This window comes from Photinus pyralis, unplaced genomic scaffold (assembly GCF_008802855.1).
Source record: "Photinus pyralis isolate 1611_PpyrPB1 unplaced genomic scaffold, Ppyr1.3 Ppyr1.4_LG1, whole genome shotgun sequence".
NCBI lineage: Eukaryota > Metazoa > Arthropoda > Insecta > Coleoptera > Lampyridae > Photinus > Photinus pyralis.
The window spans coordinates 29,005,020-29,031,785 of NW_022170249.1; the positions used below are offsets into that span (position 1 = coordinate 29,005,020).

Consider the following 26,766-nt stretch of genomic DNA (forward strand, 5'->3'; position numbering starts at 1 on the left):
TCATTTTTAAATGTCATTATTAAGATTAGCGCAGCAATTGTTTTTCACTTTCCTCACTAGATAGGAAAATCATATTTTTCTACAACTGTCAAAAAAACCTGTCATTTTCTGACGGATTTCGAAACGCGAAGTACTAGATTTTTAAACGGTTAATTAATAAGTAAGGTTGCTATTGACAACGTGCGCGAAATCGTCAACAGTGAAAAAAAGTATTTCGCGCACAAAGTTGAACTTAAACAGCAAATTTAATTAACAATCGGTTCAGTTGTAGAAAAAATATTGTATATAACGCTAGCGCGAAGTTATTTCGCGCATTTGACTGATATTTTAACTCGGCTTCGCCTCGTCAAAATACCTTCAGTCTCAATGCGCGAAATTGAACTTCGCGCTCTTGTTATATAAATAACTATTTTTTCACCTTTTTTAGAGACGAAAGTAATTGTTTCTAAAGTAGTTTCAGAAAAAAGAAATTATTTTAATGAAAATAAGATTCATGTGCCTCTTGGATTCGGTTAGGAAACTTAAATTCAGAATTTATTATGTAAGTTCCATTCTAGATAACGAAAATCTCTTTATAATTGTGTCAAAGGTGTAAATTCCAGATTTTCAATTATTGTATGTAAACTACGAACTAATATTTTATTTGCAACAGTAAATTTGTGTCATTTAGTTGAATTATTGCTTTAGTAATAAATAACGTGGTCACGCATATGTTTCGTAGTAGTTTGGGAAACGCGATGTTTTTCAATCGATATAAAAATTTGTATGTTGAAAGCTGTACTGCTCTAGAGGAAGCTGGAAATTGAAAGCTGATTTAAATTTCTATCAACGATCTCATTTCAATTCAGTATCATTTTTTCCATCAAGGTGCCTGAAGGAGGAAGCAGCCAGGTTTTTAAATTTTCAGATAAAAAACAGAGCAGCCCAAATGTTACTGACCAAACGGTACCAGAACCAGTTATTATACAGTAGAGAGCTAGTAGCACCCTAAAATTTTTCAATATATAATGTCCGGCCAAATAAATACGATTAAGGGATGGAGAATCTTTCTTTTCAACCCCACTATATCACCTACACTTTTATACATTTAAAACAACATTTTCAAACATACAATTATAAAAAAAATTAACTTTGTCAACGGAATCTCCTAAGAGTGGTCGTGCGGTCGTCGTTTGAGTGCAGACCTCAACTCGAGCCTCAACTATTTTAAAATTAGGCTCTTCCTTTTGGCTTAAGACCTGAATCGCAATAATGTGTACCTATCCTAATTTTAAAAAACAAACTAAGATTCGTATTTTCATTTCCAAACTTCCCATGTATAGCAATGCGACATTTTTTACAACTTCGATATATTGAAAGTGAGTATTCCAAAGTTTCAAACTTATCCCTTACCAGAGGAAATAAATAATCAGTACACTCCGTTCAGTAGTTACATAAGATCGAAATAACCGGATCCATGACACTCGTTGCCTTAATTTAATGAGATATAATGGAATTTCAAGGTTCTATTGTACATTGAAACGTTCCTTGTATGATGACTCAAAAAAAAATTGGGTACACAAGTACGTCGATTGTCTGTAGTTAAGTAGTTCTAACTAATCAGGCATGAAGATTGTTCTAATAGTGTGCTACATGGTGATCGTATTTGGGCAAGGTGATCTTAACATTGTTTATTCATATACATACAATGATCTTATCTAGTGAGCGTGTGCACTTGAAGTACTAACTTTTTCAGATTTATTTGTATCGAACTTAAATAACGAATGTTTAGAATGTCTCTGCTATGCTTCTACAAGGTGTAACCTAAGAAGTGGTTGTAATGGTGGCTATTGCGGGGCATATCAAATTGGATATCACTACTGGAAGGATGCTGGAAGTCCGACACTCCCCGGCAACCTTCCCTATTTCGCTGGAGGTTAAAAATTAAGTACCTATATGCAGTCACATTTCAAATTTGTGTGTTTTCAGCTTTTGAGAGCTGCGCATTGACGTTATCGTGCGCTCGAAATACTATCAAACAGTATATTTCAAAGCATGGAAAGGTAAGTTACCTATAATGAAATTCGATATATATATTTGTACCATAGGATTGCAACGAGGATGGTATTACAAACTGTGATGAATATGCGATGATTAATTTTAATGGAGCATCGAATTGTAACCAACCATTATCCAGTTTTTCGGGTCGGGAATTTTGGCGTCGCTACATCGACTGCAAAACTGCTCAAATGTAAATTGTTATTTTTTAATTGAATCTGTAAATACAATCACGAGGAAATTGTTCAAAGACTAAGTACTCGATATAAGTGCTGTCAGTAAAATTATTCATTACAGTTCCCCTTTACACTAATAACCTCTACAATTTTCAATATATTTAGTTCTTTCCTTTCTTATTATAGAGACATTTTTTTAAATTTTCAACCACAGGTGATTCTATAATAAAGACAAACACATCGCATATAGTAAACATCAGATGTGCGCATGCGCAAAGTTCTCAATGTTTACGGTGATATTTCAATATTTGTTTCAAATTTTAACTAAGTATATATAATGTGCTTCTATAGTAAAGGCAAACACATGGTATAAATCAAATATGCGCATGCGCAAATTACTTAAAATGTTTGTGTCTTGCTTGTGTCCTTTCCTTTTGAGAAGTACTGATTTTTTTCTGGGTCATTGAGAAATGCCTAACATACTCCTCCTGCTCTCTGTCATCAGAAATTATGTAGGAATGAGAGTTCATACCCGAAATTGTGACCACCCGGATATTTGTGGAGTCGACCAGTTTGGCCGAACACCCGGTATCTAGAAGAAGTTGAGCGCTTCGTTACTAAGCAAAGGGAATAAGTATATCCTACTTTTGAAAAAGTTCAAAATATTTAAAAGGTGCATATACCTTCATGCAACGGGAGTTGGAGTAGTTTTGATTCATGTGGAAGAAGATGGCAGGAAAGCTCCCATCCACTTAAAAACATTAAGTCAGACGGAGCGCAGATACAGCCATTTGCACAAGGAAGCTCTGGCTATAATCGTGAGAGTTTAAGAACAATTATTGCTATGGAGGGCATTTTGACATCATTACGGATCACAAGTCGCTTCCAGGAATTTTGAGCGAGAACATGTCGTTTCCACAAGATTAATACGCTGGCCCTGGGCTGCTGGGCATTATTTCTCAGTAATTATAAATATTCGCTAATATACAGGGTATCCCGTGACTCGATAGACATAGCTATCTTAAGACCATATTCCTTGCTCAATTTTAAGTCGAAATTTCGTTATACAGTTTGTCCAATACTCAATAGTTAAGAAGTTATGCCGTTATGGGCAATTTTAAATTTCACAATAAATCGATCTAGTGGGTCATGTAATTGTTTTGTCATACTGTTATGGTGACATTGTTTATTCTTTGACGTTGTAATTTTAAGATTCAATTGATATGGCTACGTTTTTAAATCAAGAATATGCGGTTATTTACGGATACTGTGACGAAAATGCAAGAGATTGAGGTAATATCAGCGGAGGTTTCCGGATCGAAAGGCCATATCAATTTAAAATTACAACAACAAAGAATAAACAATGTCACCATAACAATATAACAAAACAGGTACATAGCCTACTACATTGATTTATTGTTAAATTTAATATTGCCAATAACTTCTTAACTATTTAGTTTTGAATAAAATGTACAGGCCCCATTCTATAAGAAAATTTTTTTTCCGGGTCGATCTGAGACAATTTTTTTTTCGGGCCTCAAAAAAAAGCAGTGTATAACCTTCCTTTTTACAAAAAATCGACTACACCAAAATTTCTCGGGAAAACACTTTTTCTTATTAATTTTGGGGCGTAGAATCCAAAAGAATTCGTACTTTTTCGATTAGACTTCTCAATCAAAAGTTATAGACTAGAAACCAATTTCGAAAGAAAATTCAAAGGGCTGTAACTTTTGAACTAGTAGACCAATCTTGGAACTGTTTGAAATTATGGATTCTACAGGCCACATTCTATAAGAAAAATTTTTTTCCGGGTCGATCTGAGACAATTTTTTTTGAGGGCCTCAAAAAAGGCAGTGTATAACCTTCCTTTTTTACCAAAAATCGACTGCACCAAAATTTCTCGGGAAAACACTTTCTCTTATTAATTTTGGTGCGTAGAATCCAAAACAATTCGTACTTTTTCGATCAGACTTCTCAATCAAAAGTTATAGACTGGAAACCAATTTCGAAAGAAAATTCAAAGGGCTGTAACTTTTGAACTAGTAGCCCAATCTTGGAACTGTTTGAAATTAAGGATTCTACAGGCCCCATTCTATAAGAGAATTTTTTTCCGGGTCGATCTGAGACAATTTTTGAACTAGTAGCCCAAGCTTGAAACTGTTTGAAATTTTTATTTCAGATACAACTGAATACCGAACGATCCTGGAGTGAAACTTTTTGACTCGATAGTCTACGTAACTTAAAAACAATAAGGACCTTTCTTATATCCTTAAGACCATGTGTGCCAATTTTCAAAGCGATCGTTCGTTTCTAAATAAACTAACATGCACACGGACAAACGGATGGTCAGAAATGGATCTGTTCCAAAATCGCTAGGATTAATTTCAGAAAGGCGTACGTATCATGTGAACTACGTACGATCGCTTTGAAAACTGGTACACGTATTCTTAAGGATATAATAATTGGTATAAGAAAGGTCCTGGTAGGTACCTCCTATATAATAATATAATAATAATACGCTTTTACTCCCCTTAAATTTGTATATAACAATAGAAATATAAAAAAAAGCTAACCCCATGCAAAGTATAACTTGATTTTTTTAAGTAGTAAGTATTAAGTCTTTTATCTAGTATACTATTTTAAATTTTTAATGTATTTCAGTGACAAGTATTTGAATACTTTTTACTGTATTCGATTACTTTTCAAAGTATTCTAATACTTTTTATAGTATTCGAATACCTTTGATTATATTAGAATACTTTTGAAAGTATTCGAATACATTCTAAAGTATTTGAATACTTATTTTTTAAAGTATTTGAATACTTTTCAATATATCTGTATCTAGTATTCGCTTGTGCTGGACGTAAAAGTATTTAGTATTCAAATACCTTTGATTTGTGTAAAGTATTTACTATTTAGTATTCAAATACTTTTTGAAAGTATTCTGCCCAGCTCTGTATACACCTATGGGAATGGAGTGAGGGTCACTGGATCAAAAATACACATATACTTAGACAAGTTCTAGAAAACTAGGAAAGAATTATGGAAACTGGAAGAATGTTTGAACAGTCAGCGTTGTGATGACCCGAAAATTCGGTGGAAGAGAAGATTTGAAATGACAACAGGAAAAGACTGGAGCCGATCAACCGAAATAGAAAATTATTGCAGTCACAGAACCGCAATCGGTACCGGAACACTTACAAAATAATTCCGCTAAACCGGAACCTATATTTCATATGGGGTCCAAGTTCCAACTCCTGCTCTGCTACTTCCATGTTGATTCCATTTGAATTCATTCAATGTGTCATTGTGTGTTGCCTATCCACTATTCCAGGAATCTATAGTTCGTGATATACTCTATAGATGGAGTCAGTAGTGGTTTGGGTTGGTTGTGTTGGTGGAAGTTGTGGTTAAGTCACATTTTCAAAACACGTGCAAGACTCTTGGCCTCCTAGCACCACCATGTCCGAAAAGCGCCCAATTTTTCGCGATTTAAATGCAGATGATCCCGAACCGGAAACCACAGAAATCGAATCTTTGTGCATGAATTGTCAAGCAAATGTAAGGAAACGAAACAAGGACACTTCTACCTAACTCCTATTGCAGGGCACTACCCGCTTACTTCTTACAAAAATTCCATTTTATAAAGAGATCGTTTTAATGTCTTTTAGTTGTGACGAATGCGGTTACGCAAACAACGAAATCCAACCAGGTGGGCAGCTTCCGGACAAAGGAATACAAATAACATTGAACGTCCAAACGGGGCGCGACTTAAATCGCCAAGTGGTCAAAAGTGACTTTGCCAGTGTTAAAATAGTCGAGTTGGAGTTTGAGATCCCCTCAAAGAGCCATAGAGGCGGTTAGTAACATTCAGTTAACGCATTTGTAAATTTAAATCTTTTAGAGGTAACCACAATTGAAAGCATAATTAACAGAAGCATATCGGACTTGGAAATGGATCAACCTGTTAGAAAAATTGAAAATGAAGAACTCGCACAACAAATAGACAATTTTATCGATAAACTTAAAAAGTTAAAGGATGTGGAAACACCTTTTACATTTGTATGTACCTTCTGCGATCGGACCGATAACAGTTTGTAGATTTTAGATGATATATCTGGCAACAGTTTTATAGAAAATCCAAATGCCCCACTTCAAGATTTGCATTGTACAGTTAAACATTTCACACGAACGAAAGAGCAAGATCATGAGTTGGGCATTTTTACCAAGGAAGAGGTAGGTAATTCGGTTGGACAGTGTATATTCTGTTCACAAGGAGTAATCTATCACAGATGATTGCATTTTAATAACTAGGCAATACTCCTTGAGAGTGGGTTCAAGTTGCTACAATACTGTTACATATTAGAATTAGCTTGTTTGTTGGTCTATTATTAAATGCCTGTCTCGGGGTTAACTATATACTTTGATCAGGCTCCATGAAATAAACAAACAGGCCAAATGGTGTGATGGTTTATTACTTGGGGATAAAGGCAGGGTAGGTACACGTTTGGCTTATAATCTACAACTACTCTGTAACGGACAAAGCATCTCCCATAAATGGGAAGGGTGTAACAAAGTGTGTCAAAGAGAAAAGTTCAAATCTCTCAAAATCAACGAAAACTCAAAACACCAATCAAATGGGGCATCGAGTCAACCTACTCCCTCTACTAACCTTGAGTCTAACCAACGTTTAACTTGAACATGCACGTGTTGTGATCGCTTTTTATTTCAAGGCATATTTTTATTCACGGTCGCTATGAAGCGGTATGATGTATATCCATTGTGAACGGAAAATACTGAAAAGAAATGCAATTTTAGTTTTGTTTGTTTAGTTCTATGTTTACAGGTGGGTGAAAAGCAAAGCGGCATTCTATATCCAATTGAAGAAGGTGAATTTTCATTAGAAGACTTAGAAGGCGAAGTTTTACAGTTTGGCACCAATTGCAATAGCTGCGGTTCACCATGCGAGACTAATATGAAGTTAACTAGTATCCTTTTTAAATTCGCGCCATTTTATCTCGCCTTAACTGACAATTAGACATTCCCCATTTTAAGGAGGTCGTCATAATGGCAACTGTTTGTGATACATGCGGAAATCGTACAAACGAAGTGAAATCTGGATCCGGAGTTGAACCTTTGGGAGTACGCATCGAAGTTGACGTTAGTAACAAAAACGATTTATGCAGAGACTTGCTGAAGGTACAGTTTTTCAAGCATTACAAATCCACTTGATCATTCTTTTAGTCGGAAACTTGCCACTTGCGTATACCGCAACTCGAGCTGGAGGTTGGTCCAAGTGCATTGGGTGGACGTTTTACTACAGTAGAAGGTTTACTGGTTGCAGTCAAAGATCAGTTGAGTGAAAATATTTTCCAAGACTCCCAAGCGGAAGAAGATAAAGATCGTTTGGCTTCATTTTTGCAACAATTTGATTGCATTATAGAGGGAAAGAAAACTGTTACTTTAGTTCTTGACGATCCTGCTGGTAACAGTTATGTACAGGTATTCGTATTTGGCAACTTACATTTTGGTCATTTGATTAAATTGTAGAGCTTATCTGATGTTGGAGAAGATGACTGTTTGAGAATTACTAAATATGAGCGAAACTTTGACCAAAACGAAGAGTTGGGACTAAATGACATGAAAACTGAAAATTACTGAAGATGTTTAATAAATAAACAAATTTAGATTAATCTTCTTCTTCCTCTGCATCTTCTCGCAAGATTGTTTCACCATCCAATTTTTTTAATGTAGAGATTCGTTTGCTGGCTTCCGCCCTCCATACAGCTTCATCCAAGTTTTCATAAAGGGGATTCCCTGGTAAGAAGAATTGCCTTTGCTATAATGTTGGCAAATACTCACCTACAAAGAGAAGGTCTTCCAATGCAGGACATTCCTGAAGTAAATTAAATTGGCTCCATTCTTTCACCAAGTTGTTACTCATGTAGAGCACTTTTAGCTTTTTCAAAGCACCTATACCTTTGGTTTTTTCAATTAAATTATACGAAATCCATAACTCCTCCAATGTATCTGCTACGGCTTCCTAATTTTGTCATGGTATACATATGTTGTTTAAATAAGTTTTACCAATCCTGTAAATGCTTTGATGTAGTTTCTTGCCACAGAGAGAATCCGTAAATTTTTTAATCCGTTCAATCCCGTAATTTTTTCAATGCAGTTTGTGGACAAACTTAACTTCCTTTAATTGTAATAAAATGATAACAGACTATAATTATATCGACGGACTTACTTCACATTTGTCAACGCTGCTAATGAATTATCCATTTTTTCTATTGGCAGCCACTGGAATTGAAAACCTACATCTTCGGCTTGAGAAATATCTGCACCGGGAAATTTTTCTTCCCATTTTTTGATTGCATCTTTGATGGTTGACGGTTTTGCCATATTTGATGTAACCGGTTAGTAGCTTTATTACCTTTTGCTACAGCAATAGATCAAGAATTGTAATTTGTAGCGATCTTTTATTAAAATATTGAAGCTGTTTATTTGATAAAAGACTGTTATGTAATTATTCAATAATTGGTTAGTTTGACGCTGGTTTGACGTTTCCTTTGACTTTTTTTTTAAAAATTAAGCCAATGAAAGTCAGTCGCGGTTTATAAACTAACCAATCAGCATTAGGAAAACCATTTTTCCATGGAAAAGAAAACTTATTGAGTTCTGTCCGCGAAAAACATTAATACATAAATAAATACTTAATAAAACAGTATAAGGGCGCATTGGAACCGCTTGTGGCCGTTGAATTTGAAACAAAACCAAAATAACAAATAATAGAAGATTTAATATATTTATGTTAAAAATGTATTTATTGAAATAAACATGCTAGTGCCTATAGTTACATATTTCATTACAATTAAACGAAACGTGTGTGTGTGCTCCGAAGGTGTAATTTTGGAGAGAATATTAGGACAATCTATTTTACCTATTATATAAGACACTATAAATTTAATGCTTATATTATGTATAGCAATTAAAGTGAATTCGCATTTTTTCATGGCCTCTGCGCAGAATGGTCAAAGTCGAATACCTCACTATTGTTATATACACAGAGCAGAGCGTTTTGTATTTTTCCATAGGTACTGTCATCATTGTTTAAAATACCAGATGTAAGGTGTATTGCCTAACCGTAGGGGTATGTCACCACAAACCAGTGGAAGTTCCAATCTCCCAATTTAGGCTGGTCAATCTAGGCAGGTTTATACAAGTGAGGTAGAAAAAATTAGTAACAAAGTGATCTCTACGAAAATGAGTACTCAATAGGGTCCTTATTAACCCCTCAAAAATCGCACTTTGTCGCATTGGTGGAACTTGGAAAAAAATGGCCGCCATCTTGATTTTTTTCGAATGTATTAAATATTTCGTAAAGTATACATTATATCAAAAAAACTCAATACTCTTTTTTTATGGAGAATCAAAAGTTACCTATAATAAAAAAGTTTAATTCTATTGATGAAAAAACTAAAAATTGAATTGAATTGAAATTTATATGATTTGGGTAATTATCACATCTGTGTCGAGACTTAAAATTATTTTAAATCTGTACCGGTGTCCAAAGAAGATTCATGATATGAACCAGTTACGTCACACACTATACAGGGTGGTGACTTGCGTAACGCATCATAGGGATTTCAATGTAAAATTCATAACATATATGCGATTATTGGCTCCCCAAATTATTTTAGAGCAAAAATGTATTAAGGTTTTTTGTAGAAAAAAATTTTTTACGTCTATCAACCGTTTTAGTTTTCAATTTTTTGCATAATAAAGACGGAAAATTGGAAAATTAAAACCCCCATCTTTTTCAATAATCTGTGATGCCATGGAATTTTATAATAGAAAAAGTACGCCAATATATCCGTCATGCCATGGAATGTCTGCTATAAAACAAATCAAATTCTATCAAAAAGTATTATATTTAGAACAGCGAATTCAATATAAAGAAAGACCAAATTACTAATAACGGTTTCCTAATATAATAATTTACAATAAATGTTCGAATAAGTCACCATTAACTGCAATACAGTAACCAAGTCGATCATAAAATCCATTTCGATCTGCTGCTAATTGATAACTGGATATCTTTTTGTTTTAGGAAATTCCATGGCATCGCAGATTATGGATTTTATTTTTCCAATTTTCCGTCTTTATATGAAAAAAATTGAAATCTAATACGGTTGATTGGCGTAAAAAAATGTTTTCTACAAAAAAGCTTAATACATTTTTGCTCTAAAATAATTTGGGGAGCCAATAATCGCATGTTATGAATTTTACATTTAAATCCCTATGATGCGAATGACTTCAAGGCAAAGCTTAAATTCTGAATTGTGTTTAGCCTCACTACCACCAACCGAAGAAGCTGCCAAACAGCACATTATATCATGAATCTTTTTTTTTTTTATGTATTGCTCCATGTGAATTATTTGGATATATTTAATGTAGCAGGTAAGTAGAGGGACGCAAATAATTGAATGTTTTTGTTTTCTTTAGGTTATCGATTTCGAAGCTCACTTCATCATCAGACCTTGCTAAAATATATAAACGACTCTAGTGAGCCGATAACCTAAAGAAAATAAAAACATTCAATTATTTGCCTCTCTCTACTTACCTGCTACATTAAATCATGAATCTTCTTTGGACACCGGTACCTACAGATTTAAAATAATTTTAAGTCCTGATTTAATTAAAACTGCTACATCTGCATTAAGTTCTTGAAATACTTCTAAATCTCGACACAGATGTGATACTTACCCAAATCATATAAATTTCAATAACTTTTTTGTTTTTTAATCAATAGACTTAAACTTTTTATTATAGGTAACTTTTGATTCTCCATAAGAAAAGCCTCTTGAATTTTTTTGATATAATGTATACTTTACGAAATATTTAATAAATTCGAAAAAAATCAAGATGGCGGTCATTTTTTTCCAAGTTCCACCAATGCGACAAAGTGCGATTTTTGAGGGGTTAATAAGGACCCTATTGGGTACTCATTTCCGCAGAGATCACTTTGTTACTAATTTTTTCTACCTTAACAACCTATTTTGACTAGCCTAATTACCTGGAAAAGTTTTAAAAACCTCTGGTTTGGGTGGTTCTTTTCATACTTTTACGAAATATTTCCGGTTTAGCATAAACGATTTGTAAATTCCCAAAAAGATCGATAAGTTGCCACATTTGTAAATATACCTAGGCAGGTCCTTCGAATTCCCAGTAGGTAGATGTGTAGAATTACAATTACATCTTGTGCAGATAAAGCGCATTAGATCTTTCCGCCCGTTGAGTACCCTCCTCGTCGGACACTGATCTCGAAAAGGAGTCGCGCAGGAAAGCTATAGTTTGTACAAACCAAAGAGTATTTATTTCTTACTCTGAGGTACAAACCAATTCATTTTGGTGGGACCTTTCATTTAGAATACCATGAATGGTATAACCCGTATAACGTGTGTTAACCCCCCCCCCCTCATCGCTTTTCAAAAGTTTTACTTGGCACCCAAAGGCTATGCGACATGCGTATGCCAACCCTGAGATCAATTGGTTGCCGCATGTAAAAGTTATGCATGTGTTCAAAACAGTATCTCATGGAATAATTAATCGTGGGGGGGGGGGCTTAAGACGACAACATTTGATGGCCGTCTGGTACACCTTCAAGGTAGGTATAGGCTACCTATTTCCCTAAAAGAAATTCAGAACCGCATAAGGAATTAGAATTTGAAACTTATTTTGTGCGGGCGTTAAATGCCTTTTTTTACACATCGAGGGCGGATTTTTAGATATCATCTAAACAGAATTTAATTAGAAATTGAAACATTTTTTGGGCGAATTTCGCTTCCAAGTGGAATTCGCATTTAAAACTTTCCGTGCGTGCTTTATTTTGTGTTTTTTAGACCTCAAGGGCGGATTTTGCCACTAAACGGATATCTTCTAAAAGAATTTAGATTTTGAAGCCTTTTTTGTGCGGGCGTTAAATGAATTTTTTTTACCTTAAGAGTAGATTTCGCCCTTTAACGCGCCGTCTAAGAGAAAGTGGAATGTCCAACCTGTTTGCTGCGAGAGTTAAATTGACTTGTCTGGTATGAGGGGGTATTTCGCCCTTTAAGACATCTTTGAAAATATTATAGATTCTTCCTAAGTGTTAAATAATGATTTTTTTAACCCAGCGGCGGATTTCGCCCCTAACGCCATCTATTATACGGAATTACAATTTGGAACCTTTCTTGTGGGGCCGTTAAGTGAATTTTTGGTCACATCTTCCAAAAAATTCCAAAGAATTGTTTTGTTTGAGTGTGAAATGAATTTTTTTGACCTCAAGGGCGAATTTCGAATTGCATTTTCTACTTTACACGCATTTCTAAATGTTTAACCGCTTTTTACATAATTGTGACATGGGATCTGTCTTAACATGTCACTAATATCACCCGAGCTTCCACATTTTGAAAAAGTGTAAACCGTTCATTAATGTGTTGCATAACCCCAACACGTGACTGGATTTATCCAATTAAATATTAGTGGGTGCCTGTCTGTGTTAATGTGTATTTTAACCCCTAATATTCTTTCTAATAATTGAGTTATTTAGTATTATTTACATTAAACAATATAGGCGCGCGAGAGTAAAACGTTTTTAATACATAGGTTTAAGTTCGCCATCAATAAATTACGGTCAATGATTGAACAACTCGATATGTCAACATCTTGACGCCGTGGCTATTCATGTTTTCTTAGTTTGTTTACAGTAAAGTTAGAGTTTAGTCGTTAATTTAAACATTCCTGTACGAGTGTGTAAGAAAGTAAGAGAATGGTTAGTATATTCCGAAATTACCGATTTGACGAGTTCCTTGTCAATTAGGTTAGTGTGCTCGCGCAACTTCATTGAAGATTCATTTTTTTGCAGGATGCTAAAAACAAAAACGAAAAGAATCGCAATGGTGCTGGTGATAATGATGTTGAGGTAAATAAAATGTCTTTTTATTATTTTCACGTTTTGCTACTCTATAACAGCAAAATCGGCGTCGCGATTTATTTGAAAAACTATTTTTATTGCTATGGCAAAGGCGCTTGTCACCCAGCCAACTACATGCTTGCAGTGTTGGGCTAATGTAGTTTTAGTGTACTTAAGTTGTGTTAGTGTTTTTGTTTTCACTTAAGTGCTTGTTTTGCTTTTCATTATTGAAGGACATTGTGTTCCTTCAAATTTGGCGTCTTATCGATAGAATTTTCACCGCTCGCCTACGTATTTAATCTCGTGTTTAATTATAATTCCAGACCTACCCTACCTCCGCCACTGGTTTAATTTTATTTTAGTTTCTATTTATTCTGCACACTTTACTAAATTTTTGCGCCTTGATTATTCTTTCACAATGCGTCTAATGTGCAAAAGTTACAATTTTAATTGGTCTTAATTTGTCGATATTATTTGTTAATTAAAGTGTTTGACTTTAAATTTTTAAGTTGGGTTGTTGATATCAAATTGGCAATACATAATTATGTAAGCTGACGTGATGGCTTTAGGCGGTTTTTTTCGACGCCGTAAACGTAATGAATCGGTATCAATGATTATTGCAACGTTAATAGGGAACTAATTACACTTTTATGATATTTCAGCATAAGGGTAACTCACTGGGGGGTCCTCCGCCGCCTACGCTACTCAACAAAACAAAACTTACAACCGGTACCGTTCAAGGCCCCCTCATCAAAAAGGATAAAAGGCACTCAAGTTCGCGCTTCAACATCACAAAAAATCGTGAATTGGAAATGTTACCCCCATTGAAAGGTGAGCACCCTGTGTAAAACTGACTTTATTGTATTGGTTACTAACAGGTGGCGCATGCGTTCGCGCTCTTTTCAATTCATAGATTAATCCATAATTTTTGCCATTCCTTATTTTTATTTCTATCCTTAAAAAATAAGTGCCATGGTAACCTCCTGTAGTTGTTTTTATTTTAAATTCGCGTCCGTCATTACTTGAACTATTCAACAATTAGAAATATGGTGCATTCTACATTCGGGCAAAGTTATGTGATGGGTTGTCGTGACACTTCACCGATGGGAATACCTAAATCGCCCTCGTTCCACTCCGGATTAGACCTAATGGCATCGGCAAGTGTTGACTCGCTCAACGCACAAACTTCAACTTACATCGAAAACGTCGACTTTAAATTAGACAATTTCGTTATTAAATCCCATCTCTATCGTAACAACGAAACTAAATCGGAGTTAAATGGAGCAAAGTTTTTACCATCTTTAAAGTTATTATCAGGTGATTGTTTTTTTATCCTTGTAATAAATTAGATGGTAGTAATTTGAACGTCATTGGCAAATAAGCCAAATTCGCATTGCACAAGCAAAATTACTATAAACAAAAATAATTAGAACGTCACTCGCTGCAAGTAAACATGTGAAATAGCAGAGGGAAACCTAATTATAAACAGTTTATCTATTTTATCACATGACTAACGACTAACCATTTAGTTTATTATTAGCCTTGTGCGGCTATTAAATTGATTACATTCAATTTTTTCATCTAATGTTAATAGGCATTTTCGTACCCATAACTGGAATGATTTTGTTGCAAAAAGTGACATTGGCGCTTGATATTTATTCGATAACTTTATAGTCGTGGGAAAAAATTGTTCTTGTCATATATCTTAAATATGCATTTTCCATACTTATGATATGCAAAAGTATGAATCTACCCATAGGTTGTATGCAGTTCCAACTAAAAAACAAAAAAATGTTCACGCATATAAAATTGGTGTGGGCATAGAAGGGACATACAAGTTATTTTCTATTACTTAATTACATATTTCATTGGGAATTGGAAAGAGCTGCCACATCCTAACATCATCTCGGAAATCTAAACCCTGGGATTGGCAGAGGAGGCTAAAATACATTTAAAAATTAAAAATCTTGCCACCGCCATAGCGTGTTAGGCGCCGTTTGAAATTTTGTCTCTGCTTTTTTCAGAGTTTTCCAATTCTTTTGCGAAGCTCTACAAAAACGGAAAACTTGCAACGCAATAATGATAACTAGTGCCTGAGCTACCTTGGCTCACTGTACGACATAAATACTGGACCAGTTGTTTTATATGGGGAACCTCCTGAACATTAACAACAGCGTAATTTAATCAATTCATATGTGCCCGCCCATTCTATTAAAAATTTACCACTCTTATATGTATATTACATGCATAGCCAGAGTTGGTAATTCTCATTCTAGCTTGAATTATGTGGGAATTAGCTATGGGGTGCCAAAAGAGCTTTAAAAAGTAGTATGTGTATTACCTAATAAAGAATAATTTTTTGGTTAATCTGTTTTATTTAATTATGTACCTATGTATAATGTATGATTTTGAAACTGCTGTTGAATTGTCGGGGGGTCAGGGATGCCAGTTTATTTTATTACGCCACTGCCAATGCAAGCTTTTGTCTTCTTAATTTTTACTTGTAGCACAGGACTGAACGCATTGGCGGTCCTATCTCTATCTATTCACAGGGGCAGCACTTAAGCGGTTCTACCAGTAGGAAAGAAGTATGTCCAGTCTTTCCCGAATGTTGATAACAAAGACATTAACGTCTTTTCCGACTTCAAAAAAAGAAGAATACATTCTATGTACAAGAAATAGTAAGGAAGATTTTACTTGTGTCCGCCCTTTAGAACTCACGAGCCGCCACTGCCTATAAAGCTCTATACACGGTGTCCATTTTTCGCGTGCTACTATGGGGATCTCACTTATCTTAAGAGATAGAAGGTTGATTAAATGGGGGCAAAGTTGCCAATTTTCGTGCCGAATAAGAATCTGAAAAGAAATTTGAAATATCTTCAATAGTTTTGAAGATATCGCAAAAAAACGAAAATTTCTGATTTTTTTATGATAAACTAATCGTAGTAGACATTTTTAATTAACACATTATTCTGACACTTTTTAATGGAGATTGCAAATATGACATCCTGTTTTTAATAACTTTCAAGATGACGGAGAAACACGTGGAAACTTTAGTTTTTCTTATGGGCGCCATTTTGAATTTTCACATTTTGAGATTACGTCTTTTTTTCTCTTTACAACGATATATCACACATGGTGGTTCAGTATCACATTTGTCCTAAAAATACAATTTTTAATTATTTGAGAAGAGTGCTTTGGAAAAAGAAAACGTTCTTTTGTTGTGAACAAAAGGTTGACTTTTTCATGTAGTGCCATTTACTAGGTTTATGCTAGTTGTATGCGAAAATGCCTTTTTCAAGTGCAGATCAAACAGATATGATTCAAATTTACTACACTTCTCATCGAAATGCCCACATGGCTGCTGCAACATACTTCCAGCGTTATCCAGAGCGGCAACAATCTAGTTTGAGGTATTTTTCTTTGCTGTATAAAAACTTGGGCGAATATGGTTCTTTTAAAAGATGTAGACAGTAATACGGTGATAGACCCAATGAATAGGAGCAGGCAATTTTGCAAGCGGAAAAAATGTTGAAATTTTGACAATGAACATTACTGGTCAATTGAAAATTCTCATCAATTTCAAGAACGACGACCACAAATACGTTTTAGCGTTAACGTATGGGTCGGTTTATTGGGCGATACAATAATTGATCCTTAAGAGACTCTAAATGCCGATCGGTACCTCCATTTCCTGAGGACATTTCTAACCGATTTTATTGACAATAACGTTCCTCTTCATCGTTTGAACTCGATATGGTTCCAGCAAGATGGCGCACCGGCACTGCCCCATAATGCTAGGAGGGTTGGGGAATGCTTATCGGAATTGTTCCCCAATCATGTTATTGCTAATAATGGCGACGTACGCTGGTCGGCGCGGTCACCTGACCTGTCTCCCTTGGACTATTTTTTTGTGGGGAACAATGAAAATGAAATTTACAAAACATTGCCAGCCGACCTTGATGAACTTCGTTATAGAATTGTGAGCACTCTCAGGCGCAAGATTAGAAGAAGGGATGTGTCAAGAGCCATAGCAAATCTTAGGAAGAGAGTGGCACTGTGCTCAGAATTAGGAGGTGGGCAATTTGAACACGTGATGTATTTTGTTCTAATTTTAATTATAATTTTCTTGCATAACGAAGGTTCAATTCTGTTCAGATGAAAATCGAATTTCTACTTCTCTGACAACACTGCAACCAGACAGATGGATCAAACTGTCAAACATTTGTTCACAACAAATGAACGTTTTCTTTTTCCAAAGCACTCTTCTCAAAAAATTAAAAATTGTATTTTTAGGAAAAATGTGATACTGAACCACCATGTGTGATATATTGTTGTAAAGAGAAAAAAAGACGTAATCTCAAAATGTGAAAATTCAAAATGGCGCCCATAAGAAAAACTAAAGTTTCCACGTGTTTCTCCGTCATCTCGAAAGTTATTAAAAACAGGATGCCATATTTGAAATCTCCATTAAAAAAGTGTCCGATTAATGTGTTAATTAGAAATATCTACTACGATTAGTTTATCATAAAAAATTAAAAACGAAAATCAGAAATTTTCGTTTTTTTGCGATATCTTCAAAACTATTGAAGATATTTCAAATTTCTTTTCAGATTCTTACTCAGCACGAAAATTGGCAACTTTGCCCCCATTTAACCAACTTTCAAAAATTCAAAATAGTCCATGTAATTTCAATTTAATTCACGCTAATTCAAATTAATTCGCGTTAATTCAAAATAATTCACGTAAAGTAATGTTAATTCAAATTAATTCATGTTAATTTAAAATAATTCATGTAAATTAATGTTAATTCACACTAATTCTAATTAATTCAAGAGGGGTGTACACCAGACATTCAAAGTTGTGCCCCCCTAAACCTGAACTCAACTTAATAAATGAGATACAGTTTTAAAAAGGAAAATCTGTAGAAGATAATAAGCTAATTTTCGATCTATTTGGGGCATTACTCACTAAAATCAAAATTGTTAAAATTTCACCAATTAAAATTACTTTATATTTTGGTTATTATGAAAAAAAATTGTTGATATTACTTATGGGTTCCCCAATTAGCCTTATTATCGTCTAGCCATCATTAGACTTCATTTAAAACAAAAACTATGTAATTCCGTGCAGTAATATTGAAGATTTGCTCATTCCTTGTATACAATGTGTGGTTTAGTTCAGCTTTTGTGTTACAGATGACGCCATACGCTCAAGGTAGATTTCCTTGCTAAGTTTAATTAAATATCATACTACACTGATCTTTGGTTTAATATACTGACTTTATAGAGACAGTGGCGACAGTAGGAGCTCAGCCGCCATGTTGCATCAAAAATTCAAATTGGAAAGTAGTCAACACGCAATACACGTATGACATGTGTATACTACAATACAATATTAAGGAATAGCCAACTTACTTACAGATGGTGGCGTTACACCTACTGTGAATGAATATTTAATAGGCGTTTTATTAGTACAATTAGCGATATATAAAACAACAACAATCATTTTTATTGTGCCTCAAACAAGTTAGAGGCGTAAGTCCATACAGGAACTTATTCATCTTATTCACAACTATATTCGGCAGCAACAGTAAAAACAAAAATAAATACACTGCGAGGTGGATTTCGTAGAGAACACAACGAATGATTTGATCTTTGAGGGGAAATTATAATGAAACTAAGTGTGACAGTTAGACGTTCGTGGGGAGATATAGCACTTCTCATGATTGATTCTTTTTGGAGCATTTTCCTTGGAAAATGAACGTTATTGTCGGCACTTTGTCCGTCCACTACCAGTTTAAAAGATTTTTTTATGAAACACGAACAAAATACGTCATATTTCCCAGAAAGATTGCGTCACATCCCCCCTTCGTTCTTTATCGCCGATGATTAATCTTTCATGGCGCCTCTGTATCTATCGAGATGCAATATTCGCTACTAAATAATTGGAATATTCAACTAATGGAATTCTTCTTCTCATTAGATCGTGAACATTATTGTTTGTAGCAGAGCCAGTATTAATTTTGTTTTGTTCAATGCTCCCGCACGCGGAAACTGTAGTAAAGACATGGGACCTCACCACTATGTCCAGGGCATGTGGATCGGTTGCGGAACGCTTCATGAAATTGACCTTGACGTCGTTTTTAGGGTCAAATTTTGAAAATGTCACTTGCCCCTTGCAACATGAATTACGTTTCCAAGGGACAGGTTCATTTCACCCCTTAAGCAACCTAAGTAATTTTTTCTTTGCTTTATATCTCAAGTTTTCCACATTTCGATGTATGGTTGAAGTGAAGTGTATTGGTGAATCTAGCCTACTATTGCTCTTCTAGTATAAAAACAGTCGCTTTAATTATCGCCGCCCACTGCAAAATTGGTCGCCTGTGAGGTGTACACAAATTATGCTATTATATTTCCATCTTTTTCTAGCCCATGGGAAAAAAAGGCATACATTTCGTAGTGGGCGGCTACCTTCGATTGTTTTTATACTAGAGGCGGTATAGGTACTTCTGGCAGGATCGGAAATCGAACCTGAGTCCTTGCGTTTGTAAGTCTGGCGCCCTAGCCCCCACAAGGTCTGACTTTTGTTAGAAATCTTCAAATATTCACCATCTCATTTGAATGTATTTTTTTGGGAAATAACGTTTTTGTGCTAATGAAAATGGAATCTTTTTGCAGATACACCACCGGCCGAAAGAGAAGAGCTATTCATTCAAAAATTAAGACAGTGCTGCGTTTTATTCGATTTTGCAACCGATCCACTATCAGATTTAAAGTGGAAAGAAGTGAAACGTACGGCACTGCACGAAATGGTAGAATTTGTCACGCAGAACAAAGGTGTACTTTCAGAGGCTATATATCCCGAAACAGTTAATATGGTTAGTACCTCTTCGGACGCATTTCACATTAACGACGTACAATTAGTTTGCAGTAAATCTATTTCGTACGTTGCCGCCATCCTCGAATCCAAATGGAGCAGAATTTGATCCGGAAGAAGATGAACCGACTTTGGAAGCTGCGTGGCCCCACCTTCAGTTAGTTTACGAATTATTTTTACGTGTACTAGAAGCGTCCGATTTCCAACCTAATATAGCGAAACATTACATAGATCAAAAATTTGTGTTAAGTTTGTTGGAACTATTCGATTCGGAAGATCCGCGCGAACGTGATTTATTAAAAACGACGTTACATAGAATTTACGGAAAATTTTTAGGGTTACGAGCTTTTATACGTAAACAAATTAATAACGTATTTTATAGGTTTATATACGAAACTGAACACCATAACGGTATTGCCGAATTATTAGAAATTTTAGGTTCAATTATTAACGGTTTCGCGCTACCACTAAAAGAAGAGCACAAAGTGTTTTTGCTTCGCGTTTTAATGCCGTTACATAAAGTTAAATCGCTTTCGGTATATCACCCTCAGTTGGCGTATTGTGTAGTTCAATTTCTGGAAAAGGACCCTTCACTTACGCAACCGGTTATACGCAGCCTTCTAAAGTACTGGCCAAAAACACACAGTCCAAAGGAAGTAATGTTTCTCAATGAGTTAGAAGAAATTTTGGACGTAATAGAGCCGGCCGAATTTCAGAAAGTAATGGATCCTCTATTTAAACAGTTGGCAAAATGCGTAAGCTCTCCTCATTTTCAAGTTGCAGAGCGAGCATTATATTACTGGAATAACGAGTATGTGATGTCTTTGGTTGCCGAAAATGCGACCGAAATTTTACCTATGATGTTTCCAAGTTTATATCGTAACTCAAAGAGTCATTGGAATAAAACAATTCACGGACTGATTTATAATGCTCTCAAATTATTCATGGAGATGAATCAGAAGCTATTTGACGAATGCACGCAGCAATACAAACAAGAAAGACAAAAGTACGTTGAACAATAATAACTTGTGTCTCTGAAGTAACTTTTTCCCCATCAATTGTGCGTTCTTTTCTGAACTTATAAAAATTGTTAGTAATAAATGAGACAGAGTATTTGTAGATGTCGTTTATTTATAATAATTCTTCTTCTAGACTAATAAATTGGTGCAAAATGATTACTTTAGGGACATGCGACAGATTTGAAAAGATTAAATAAATGTTGTGTGTAGGGAACGAGAGCGACAGCATCAACGTGACGAGTTATGGAATCGTGTCGAAAATATGGCGACGCAGAATCCTGGCTATGATATAATTTTGGCTCAAAATTTAAGCATGGTTAATTTGTCAAACAGTCCAGAACAAGACGAAGATCTTACGTTAGAAATTTTAGAAAAGGAGACTCAGGAGGTTCGTTTCTTTTTTGTATTTGTTCGCATTTCGCATGTATTTTGTTATTCTTTTTATTGATCAAATTTAGGGCCTGTTTTCAGATATGATATTAAGTATGTGTGGCCCTATGAATTTTATCAAAAAAAGATAGTAAAGATGAATTTGTTGTAGCACACAGAGCTGTGGGAAAGAAGGTAAGTTACATTATTATGTGTTTTTGCTGTCCCCTTGCTATGTTCCTACATATTTCCATCTCTGTGTGACTATTCTATAGAAAAAACAATTGTAGTAACATTTTGACGCTTCACTACATATTTAATATTTTTATCTGAGAATGGCCATCGATTCTTGCAACTTGCTAGCACTGTTATTGTTGCAATAAATTATTTATTGTTTAAATAACATGTTACATTGTAGTATTAAGCATTGTATTATATGAGAAAGGTGGCTTCATCCTTTTGAATTACAATGAACGGCGCATCAAGCGCATTTTATGTGATTCTATCAGGAAGGTCTAACTGCAAAATTTCAACAAATGCGTCCCTCAGTTGATATGAGTATTTGCAGAGCTGGGCAGAATACTTTCAAAAAGTATTTGAATACTAAATACTTTTACGTCCAGCACAAGCGAATACTAGATACAGATAAATTGAAAAGTATTCAAATACTTTAAAAAATAAGTATTCAAATACTTTAGAATGTATTCGAATACTTTCAAAAGTATTCTAATACTATCGAAGGTATTCGAATACTTTGAAAAGTATTTCATTAACTTACTTTGAAAAGTATTCGAAAACAGTAAAAAGTATTCAAATACTTGTCACTCAAATACATTAAAAATTTAAAATAGTATACTAGATAAAAAATCAAGTTATACTTTGTATGTTGTTAGCTTTTTTTATATTTCTATTGTTATATACAAATTTAAGGGGAGTAAAAGCGTATTATTATTATTATATAGGAGGTACCTACTAGGACCTTTCTTATACCAGTTATATCCTTAAGAATACGTGTACCAGTTTTCAAAGCGATCGTACGTCGTGCACATGATATGTACGCCTTTCTGAATTTAATCCTAACGATTTTGGAACAGATCCATTTTTTACCATCCGTTTGTCCGTGTGCATGATAGTTTGTTAATTGTTTAGAAACGTGCGATCGCTTTGAAAAATGGTACACATGGTCTTAAGGATATAAGAAAGGTCCCTATTGTTTTTAAGTTACGTAGACTATAGAGTCAAAAAGTTTCACTCCAGGATCGTTCGGTATTCAGTTGTATCGGATTTTTATATTTGATTTTGTGAAAATGGAAACTTTCCCTAAACATTATACACTGCCTTTTTTTGAGGCCCGAAAAAATTGTCTCAGATCGACCCGGAAAAAAAATTTTCTAATAATAATAATGGTATATTTTGTTAGTGTACATGAGTACTTACAATTGTCAAATTAATGATAAAACCATTTTCAGATCTGTTAACATGTCATGTAAATAAATATTTATGTGTCTGTAAATAACTAATCTTTAAAATAAACAGAACAAACAGAAAAAACATATAAAACAAACATCACAAAAAATTGTTTAGCCCACCAACAGCAGTTACAAATTCATCGTGACTATATACCGCCGCGTCTGTTAAAAACGCCTTGATTGTAGTCCTGAAATTCTTATAGAATGTGGCCTGTAGAATCCATAATTTCAAACAGTTCCAAGATTGGGCTACTATTTCAAAAATTACAGCCCTTTGAATTTTTTTCGACATTGTTTTCTAGTCCATAACTTTTGATTGAGAAGTCTGAGCGAAATAGTACGAATTGTTTTGGATTCTACGCACCAAAATTAATAAGAAAAAGTGTTTTCCCGAGAAATTTTGGTGTAGTCGATTTTTGGTAAAAAAGGATGGTTATACACTGCCTTTTTTTGAACCCCGAAAAAAAATTGTCTCAGATCGACCCGGAAATAATTTTTCTTATAGAATGTGGCCTGTAGAATCCATAATTTCAAACAGTTCCAATATTTGGCTACTATTTCAAAAGTTGCAGCCCTTTGAATTTTTTTTCAACATTGGTTTCTAGTCCATAACTTTTGATTGAGAAGTCTGAGCGAAAAAGTACGAATTGTTTTGGATTCTACGCCCCAAAAGTAATAAGAAAAAGTGTTTTCCCGAGAAATTTTGGTGTAGTCAATTTTTGGTAAAAAAGGAAGGTTAAGTATTCAAATACTATGAGAAGTATTCGAATACTTTACGAAGTATCCAAATACTTTGCGAAGTATTCGAATACTAAATATTTGTGAAAGTATTTGAGTTACAAATACAAATACTGCTTCCATAAAAGTATTTAATTACAAAGTATTTGAATAATTTAAAGGATTTGAATACTAAAAAGTATTTACAAAATCGAATACTGCCCAGCTCTGAGTATTTGTACCAGCCTTTACTATGTCAATAGTGCCCAATAGCTTTGAAACATCAGATTTCATGTTTCCAGTGCTGCTCTCCGACCTTCTTGTTATGTAACGCCTTCCTTATATAATAAATGATGCGGTAGTAGTCGACTATATCAGTGCACACACAGCTTGGCGTAAAATTGCCATCAATAAAAACAAAGGACACATTCACACATGTTAAATGCACAGTTACCTAATCCAAACATATACAGCAAGGAGAAGGAATTCTGTAGCTGAAACCAACTACTACAGAAAGCAATGCAATTGTTAATATGCTTATTAATAACAATTAATAACAAAGCTCAAAGTTTAGCAATTTGGCACATTTGTCCCCTTTATGTGTACTTCCTACAAATTTGTATTTTTGCTGTAGAAAATGTGATTAAATAATTTTGTGACTCGCATAGTATTAATGTCATAATTACTGCTTTCCATTTGAGTGCGTGAAGCTCTGGTGCAGTTCGTTCGGAGCAGCTCATTTTGCAAGTTGTTCATTTTTAACACATTGACATTCACAGTACGTAAATAACCACAGAAGTGTTACAAGCCCCAAGCAAATAGGTGGTGCATGAGGGGACAAGGGAAATCCAAATTCGGGCGCGTCAGAGCTCGAAGCTTTCTTAAAAGGAACACAGGGCATCGTGCACGGTACAGCTTACAGCTCCTCTTTCACTCAAATGGAAAGCAGTAAATGTATGTAACAAGTTTGAGACAAAAAATAGATTTAACTATATTAAAAACTTCAATTGTACTTGTGACTGTTGAGGTAACACATTTACAAAAAAAAAAACAAAGCAAGCAGGTTTTAACAAAAAAACTATCATCACAACAGTACTGGGGATTTACGATAATTCAACCGGTTTAACCGGGTTGGTAGATTTTGCTATGGTTACAATTATTGAGACAATTGTTTCTATGGTGATTTCTACCAACCCGGTAAACCGGTTGAATTATCGTAAATCCCCACTGATTTACAGATTAATACGAATATTAACTGAAAGCTGCTCTTGCACTTAACCTCCCATCCCGATTGTCTGATCTGTAACATTACATGATTTTATTTTGTCACTTTATTTAAGAACACCCTATTGTATTGTATGTCTACAAGAACCCAAGTCACCAAGACTTAAAATGGTAATTTCTAAGTGATGTCTCAAAACTTCTGTTACATGCAACTGCTTCTGTTTTTTTATTACGAGATCTTTAAATCTGTGTATCTTATTTAATGGTTTTCTCTTCTAATAATCTAGGTACGTAAGGGAGGCCACGTAATTAAGCAGATAGTACGTCGTAAATCGGAATTACCTCAAGATGTATATACAATGAAAGCCCTTAACGATCACAAGCGAGCTGATGAATTCCTCGTCACCCCACCCGATGTAAACAAGTGCTAGTCTTATGTCATCATGCCTACATCTTAGAAAGCTTAGTGCCAACAACTTTGCACTTGTCGCAAGAATTTTTTTATGTTTTTATTCGGGTTCTAAGTGAAAGTTTACACTTTTTATATCGTTCTGCAACCCTTTTGTTTATAGACTTAGAGTAATAGCATATTTTCTTCTTGTAAAATATTCCAGTTTTTTTTATTGTTGAGCCTTATAGAGTCTAAATATGGCAAATGCGCACATGTGTTATTTTTTAACCTTTCACAATATTTTAGATCTGGGCACTTCTTACCGTATTCCCTTTAAAATACTCGTAGTACGTTTTTTGTTTGTTTTTTTAAGTTTCAGTTAGTACTTAAGTACATGATGTTGATCATTACATTTAAGTACGTTCTTAATGTACAGGAATAAAAATGTGATTCTAATTAATTTAATATGTACGGCACTTGCTTTGGATGTATGTTAATAATGAAGGCATGTTATAATTTACAAAGAAACAGTATGCTAATATCCAATACATTCAATAATTAGAATAAAGTACGTATACATTATTTAAGAATGAAATGGTTGTGTAAATATAGAAATGGTGTTAATAATAATTATTATTGTCTACAGTATTTTTTTAATGTACAGCTTTGCTTTTGAATGATATTAAATATTATTACTTATTGAACTTTTTTCACCGTTATTCTTCAAATATTTCTTATAATGGATAAGAAATAACTATGGTATCATACTGTGTATCATTTCATGGTTGAAATGTATGATGATGGCAAAAATATTGCATAAAAAATTATTGATAATTTTAATGAAGATTAATAGTGGGATTATAACAAAACTGGGTACAAAATAAGTAAAATTTATAGATATCAAACCACGCTCTCTACTACTCGTCACATTTACTAATAAGATTTCATGTAACCCACGGTATATGATGTAAAATTCATACAAGATTGCGATACATGTTCGTTTGGTATATTTTAGGAAAATAACTATTTTCTGCTTAACCATGTATCTTACGCCCTCTAGCGGCAAACCTGGAAGCCTGAAAATAATTTCCATCGATTTCTCTTTGCCGCTTTTGTTAATAAAATGTCTTCTCAAGGTGCGCAATTAATTCCATAGCGATATGGCCTGTGACCTTTATTAATAGGACAACTTTGTAGTGTACTTAACCCTCCGGTCCTTCACACTTCATAAACACGGAAATAAAGTCAACCCGGGAAACGTTTAAAAATGGCCACCCGAATGACTATTCTCTCCAAAACTAAACTGATCCCGCTTAAATTTGGAATGGAAAAGTGGCACGTGATTATACATCTAAGGCAGAGCTCCCTTACGTCAGTTGCAAACAACACTATGACCTGGAGTACGATAGAGAAGCAACATAAAATAAAACACTGAAATTGTGAAAAGTTTGTTTAATAAATAATTATTGTTAGGTATGATGAAGATTGTGAAAGCTCGAAAATTTAAGTCGAAATAAATTACATTGTA

At 34.5% G+C, this 26,766-nt stretch overlaps 4 protein-coding genes across 9 annotated transcripts; 3 read left to right on the forward strand and 1 right to left on the reverse strand.

Annotated features, from left to right (window-relative positions):
* The first annotated feature begins 442 nt into the window (after positions 1 to 442).
* On the forward strand, positions 443 to 2,350 carry LOC116177652 (lysozyme-like). Its single transcript, XM_031496676.1, has 4 exons — positions 443 to 1,654; positions 1,736 to 1,915; positions 1,969 to 2,042; positions 2,088 to 2,350. Exons 1-4 carry the CDS (start codon positions 1,606 to 1,608, stop codon positions 2,232 to 2,234), a joined length of 450 nt encoding a protein of 149 aa, XP_031352536.1. The 5' UTR covers positions 443 to 1,605; the 3' UTR covers positions 2,235 to 2,350.
* Positions 2,351 to 5,595: 3,245 nt separating this feature from the next.
* Positions 5,596 to 7,906, forward strand: LOC116180300 (zinc finger protein ZPR1). Its single transcript, XM_031500216.1, has 8 exons — positions 5,596 to 5,774; positions 5,820 to 6,072; positions 6,118 to 6,275; positions 6,315 to 6,449; positions 7,060 to 7,201; positions 7,252 to 7,412; positions 7,458 to 7,715; positions 7,764 to 7,906. Exons 1-8 carry the CDS (start codon positions 5,676 to 5,678, stop codon positions 7,872 to 7,874), a joined length of 1,317 nt encoding a protein of 438 aa, XP_031356076.1. The 5' UTR covers positions 5,596 to 5,675; the 3' UTR covers positions 7,875 to 7,906.
* On the reverse strand, positions 7,867 to 8,791 carry LOC116180309 (dynein light chain 1, axonemal-like). Of its 2 annotated transcripts, none has more exons than XM_031500228.1 (4): positions 8,464 to 8,790; positions 8,301 to 8,412; positions 8,076 to 8,256; positions 7,867 to 8,030 (listed from the first exon to the last, which is right to left on the reverse strand). In XM_031500228.1, the coding sequence occupies exons 1-4, from the start codon at positions 8,616 to 8,618 to the stop codon at positions 7,903 to 7,905; spliced, it is 576 nt and encodes a 191-aa protein (XP_031356088.1). In that variant the 5' UTR covers positions 8,619 to 8,790; the 3' UTR covers positions 7,867 to 7,902. The 2 variants fall into 2 exon arrangements, with proteins under 2 accessions (XP_031356088.1, XP_031356098.1); XM_031500238.1 differs by having other exon boundaries at positions 7,910 to 8,030; positions 8,080 to 8,256; positions 8,464 to 8,791.
* A 3,935-nt stretch (positions 8,792 to 12,726) lies between these two features.
* Positions 12,727 to 25,883, forward strand: LOC116169488 (serine/threonine-protein phosphatase 2A 56 kDa regulatory subunit gamma isoform-like). Of its 5 annotated transcripts, XM_031485597.1 has the most exons (7): positions 12,727 to 13,029; positions 13,123 to 13,179; positions 13,833 to 14,001; positions 19,851 to 20,050; positions 20,097 to 21,055; positions 21,279 to 21,456; positions 25,135 to 25,883. In XM_031485597.1, exons 1-7 carry the CDS (start codon positions 13,027 to 13,029, stop codon positions 25,276 to 25,278), a joined length of 1,710 nt encoding a protein of 569 aa, XP_031341457.1. In that variant the 5' UTR covers positions 12,727 to 13,026; the 3' UTR covers positions 25,279 to 25,883. The 5 variants fall into 5 exon arrangements, with proteins under 5 accessions (XP_031341457.1, XP_031341466.1, XP_031341480.1 ...); XM_031485606.1 differs by lacking the exons at positions 12,727 to 13,029; positions 13,123 to 13,179 and adding an exon at positions 13,352 to 13,774; XM_031485620.1 differs by lacking the exons at positions 12,727 to 13,029; positions 13,123 to 13,179; positions 13,833 to 14,001 and adding exons at positions 14,080 to 14,487; positions 21,610 to 21,632.
* The last annotated feature ends 883 nt before the right edge of the window (positions 25,884 to 26,766 follow it).

Coding starts and splice junctions, on each gene's coding strand:
- LOC116177652 (XM_031496676.1), top strand. CDS start 1,606: ATGAAGATTGTTCTAATAGTGTGCTACATGGTGATCGTATTTGGGCAA. Junction 1,916..1,968: donor CCTTCCCTATTTCGCTGGAG/GTTAAAAATTAA, acceptor GTGTGTTTTCAG/CTTTTGAGAGCTGCGCATTG. Junction 2,043..2,087: donor ATATTTCAAAGCATGGAAAG/GTAAGTTACCTA, acceptor TTTGTACCATAG/GATTGCAACGAGGATGGTAT.
- LOC116180300 (XM_031500216.1), top strand. CDS start 5,676: ATGTCCGAAAAGCGCCCAATTTTTCGCGATTTAAATGCAGATGATCCC. Junction 5,775..5,819: donor GCATGAATTGTCAAGCAAAT/GTAAGGAAACGA, acceptor CTCCTATTGCAG/GGCACTACCCGCTTACTTCT. Junction 7,413..7,457: donor TATGCAGAGACTTGCTGAAG/GTACAGTTTTTC, acceptor TCATTCTTTTAG/TCGGAAACTTGCCACTTGCG.
- LOC116180309 (XM_031500228.1), bottom strand. CDS start 8,618: ATGGCAAAACCGTCAACCATCAAAGATGCAATCAAAAAATGGGAAGAA. Junction 8,413..8,463: donor GCAGCGTTGACAAATGTGAA/GTAAGTCCGTCG, acceptor TTACAATTAAAG/GAAGTTAAGTTTGTCCACAA. Junction 8,031..8,075: donor GGAAGACCTTCTCTTTGTAG/GTGAGTATTTGC, acceptor TCTTCTTACCAG/GGAATCCCCTTTATGAAAAC.
- LOC116169488 (XM_031485592.1), top strand. CDS start 14,217: ATGGTGCATTCTACATTCGGGCAAAGTTATGTGATGGGTTGTCGTGAC. Junction 20,051..20,096: donor ATCCCGAAACAGTTAATATG/GTTAGTACCTCT, acceptor ACGTACAATTAG/TTTGCAGTAAATCTATTTCG. Junction 21,457..25,134: donor TAGAAAAGGAGACTCAGGAG/GTTCGTTTCTTT, acceptor CTAATAATCTAG/GTACGTAAGGGAGGCCACGT.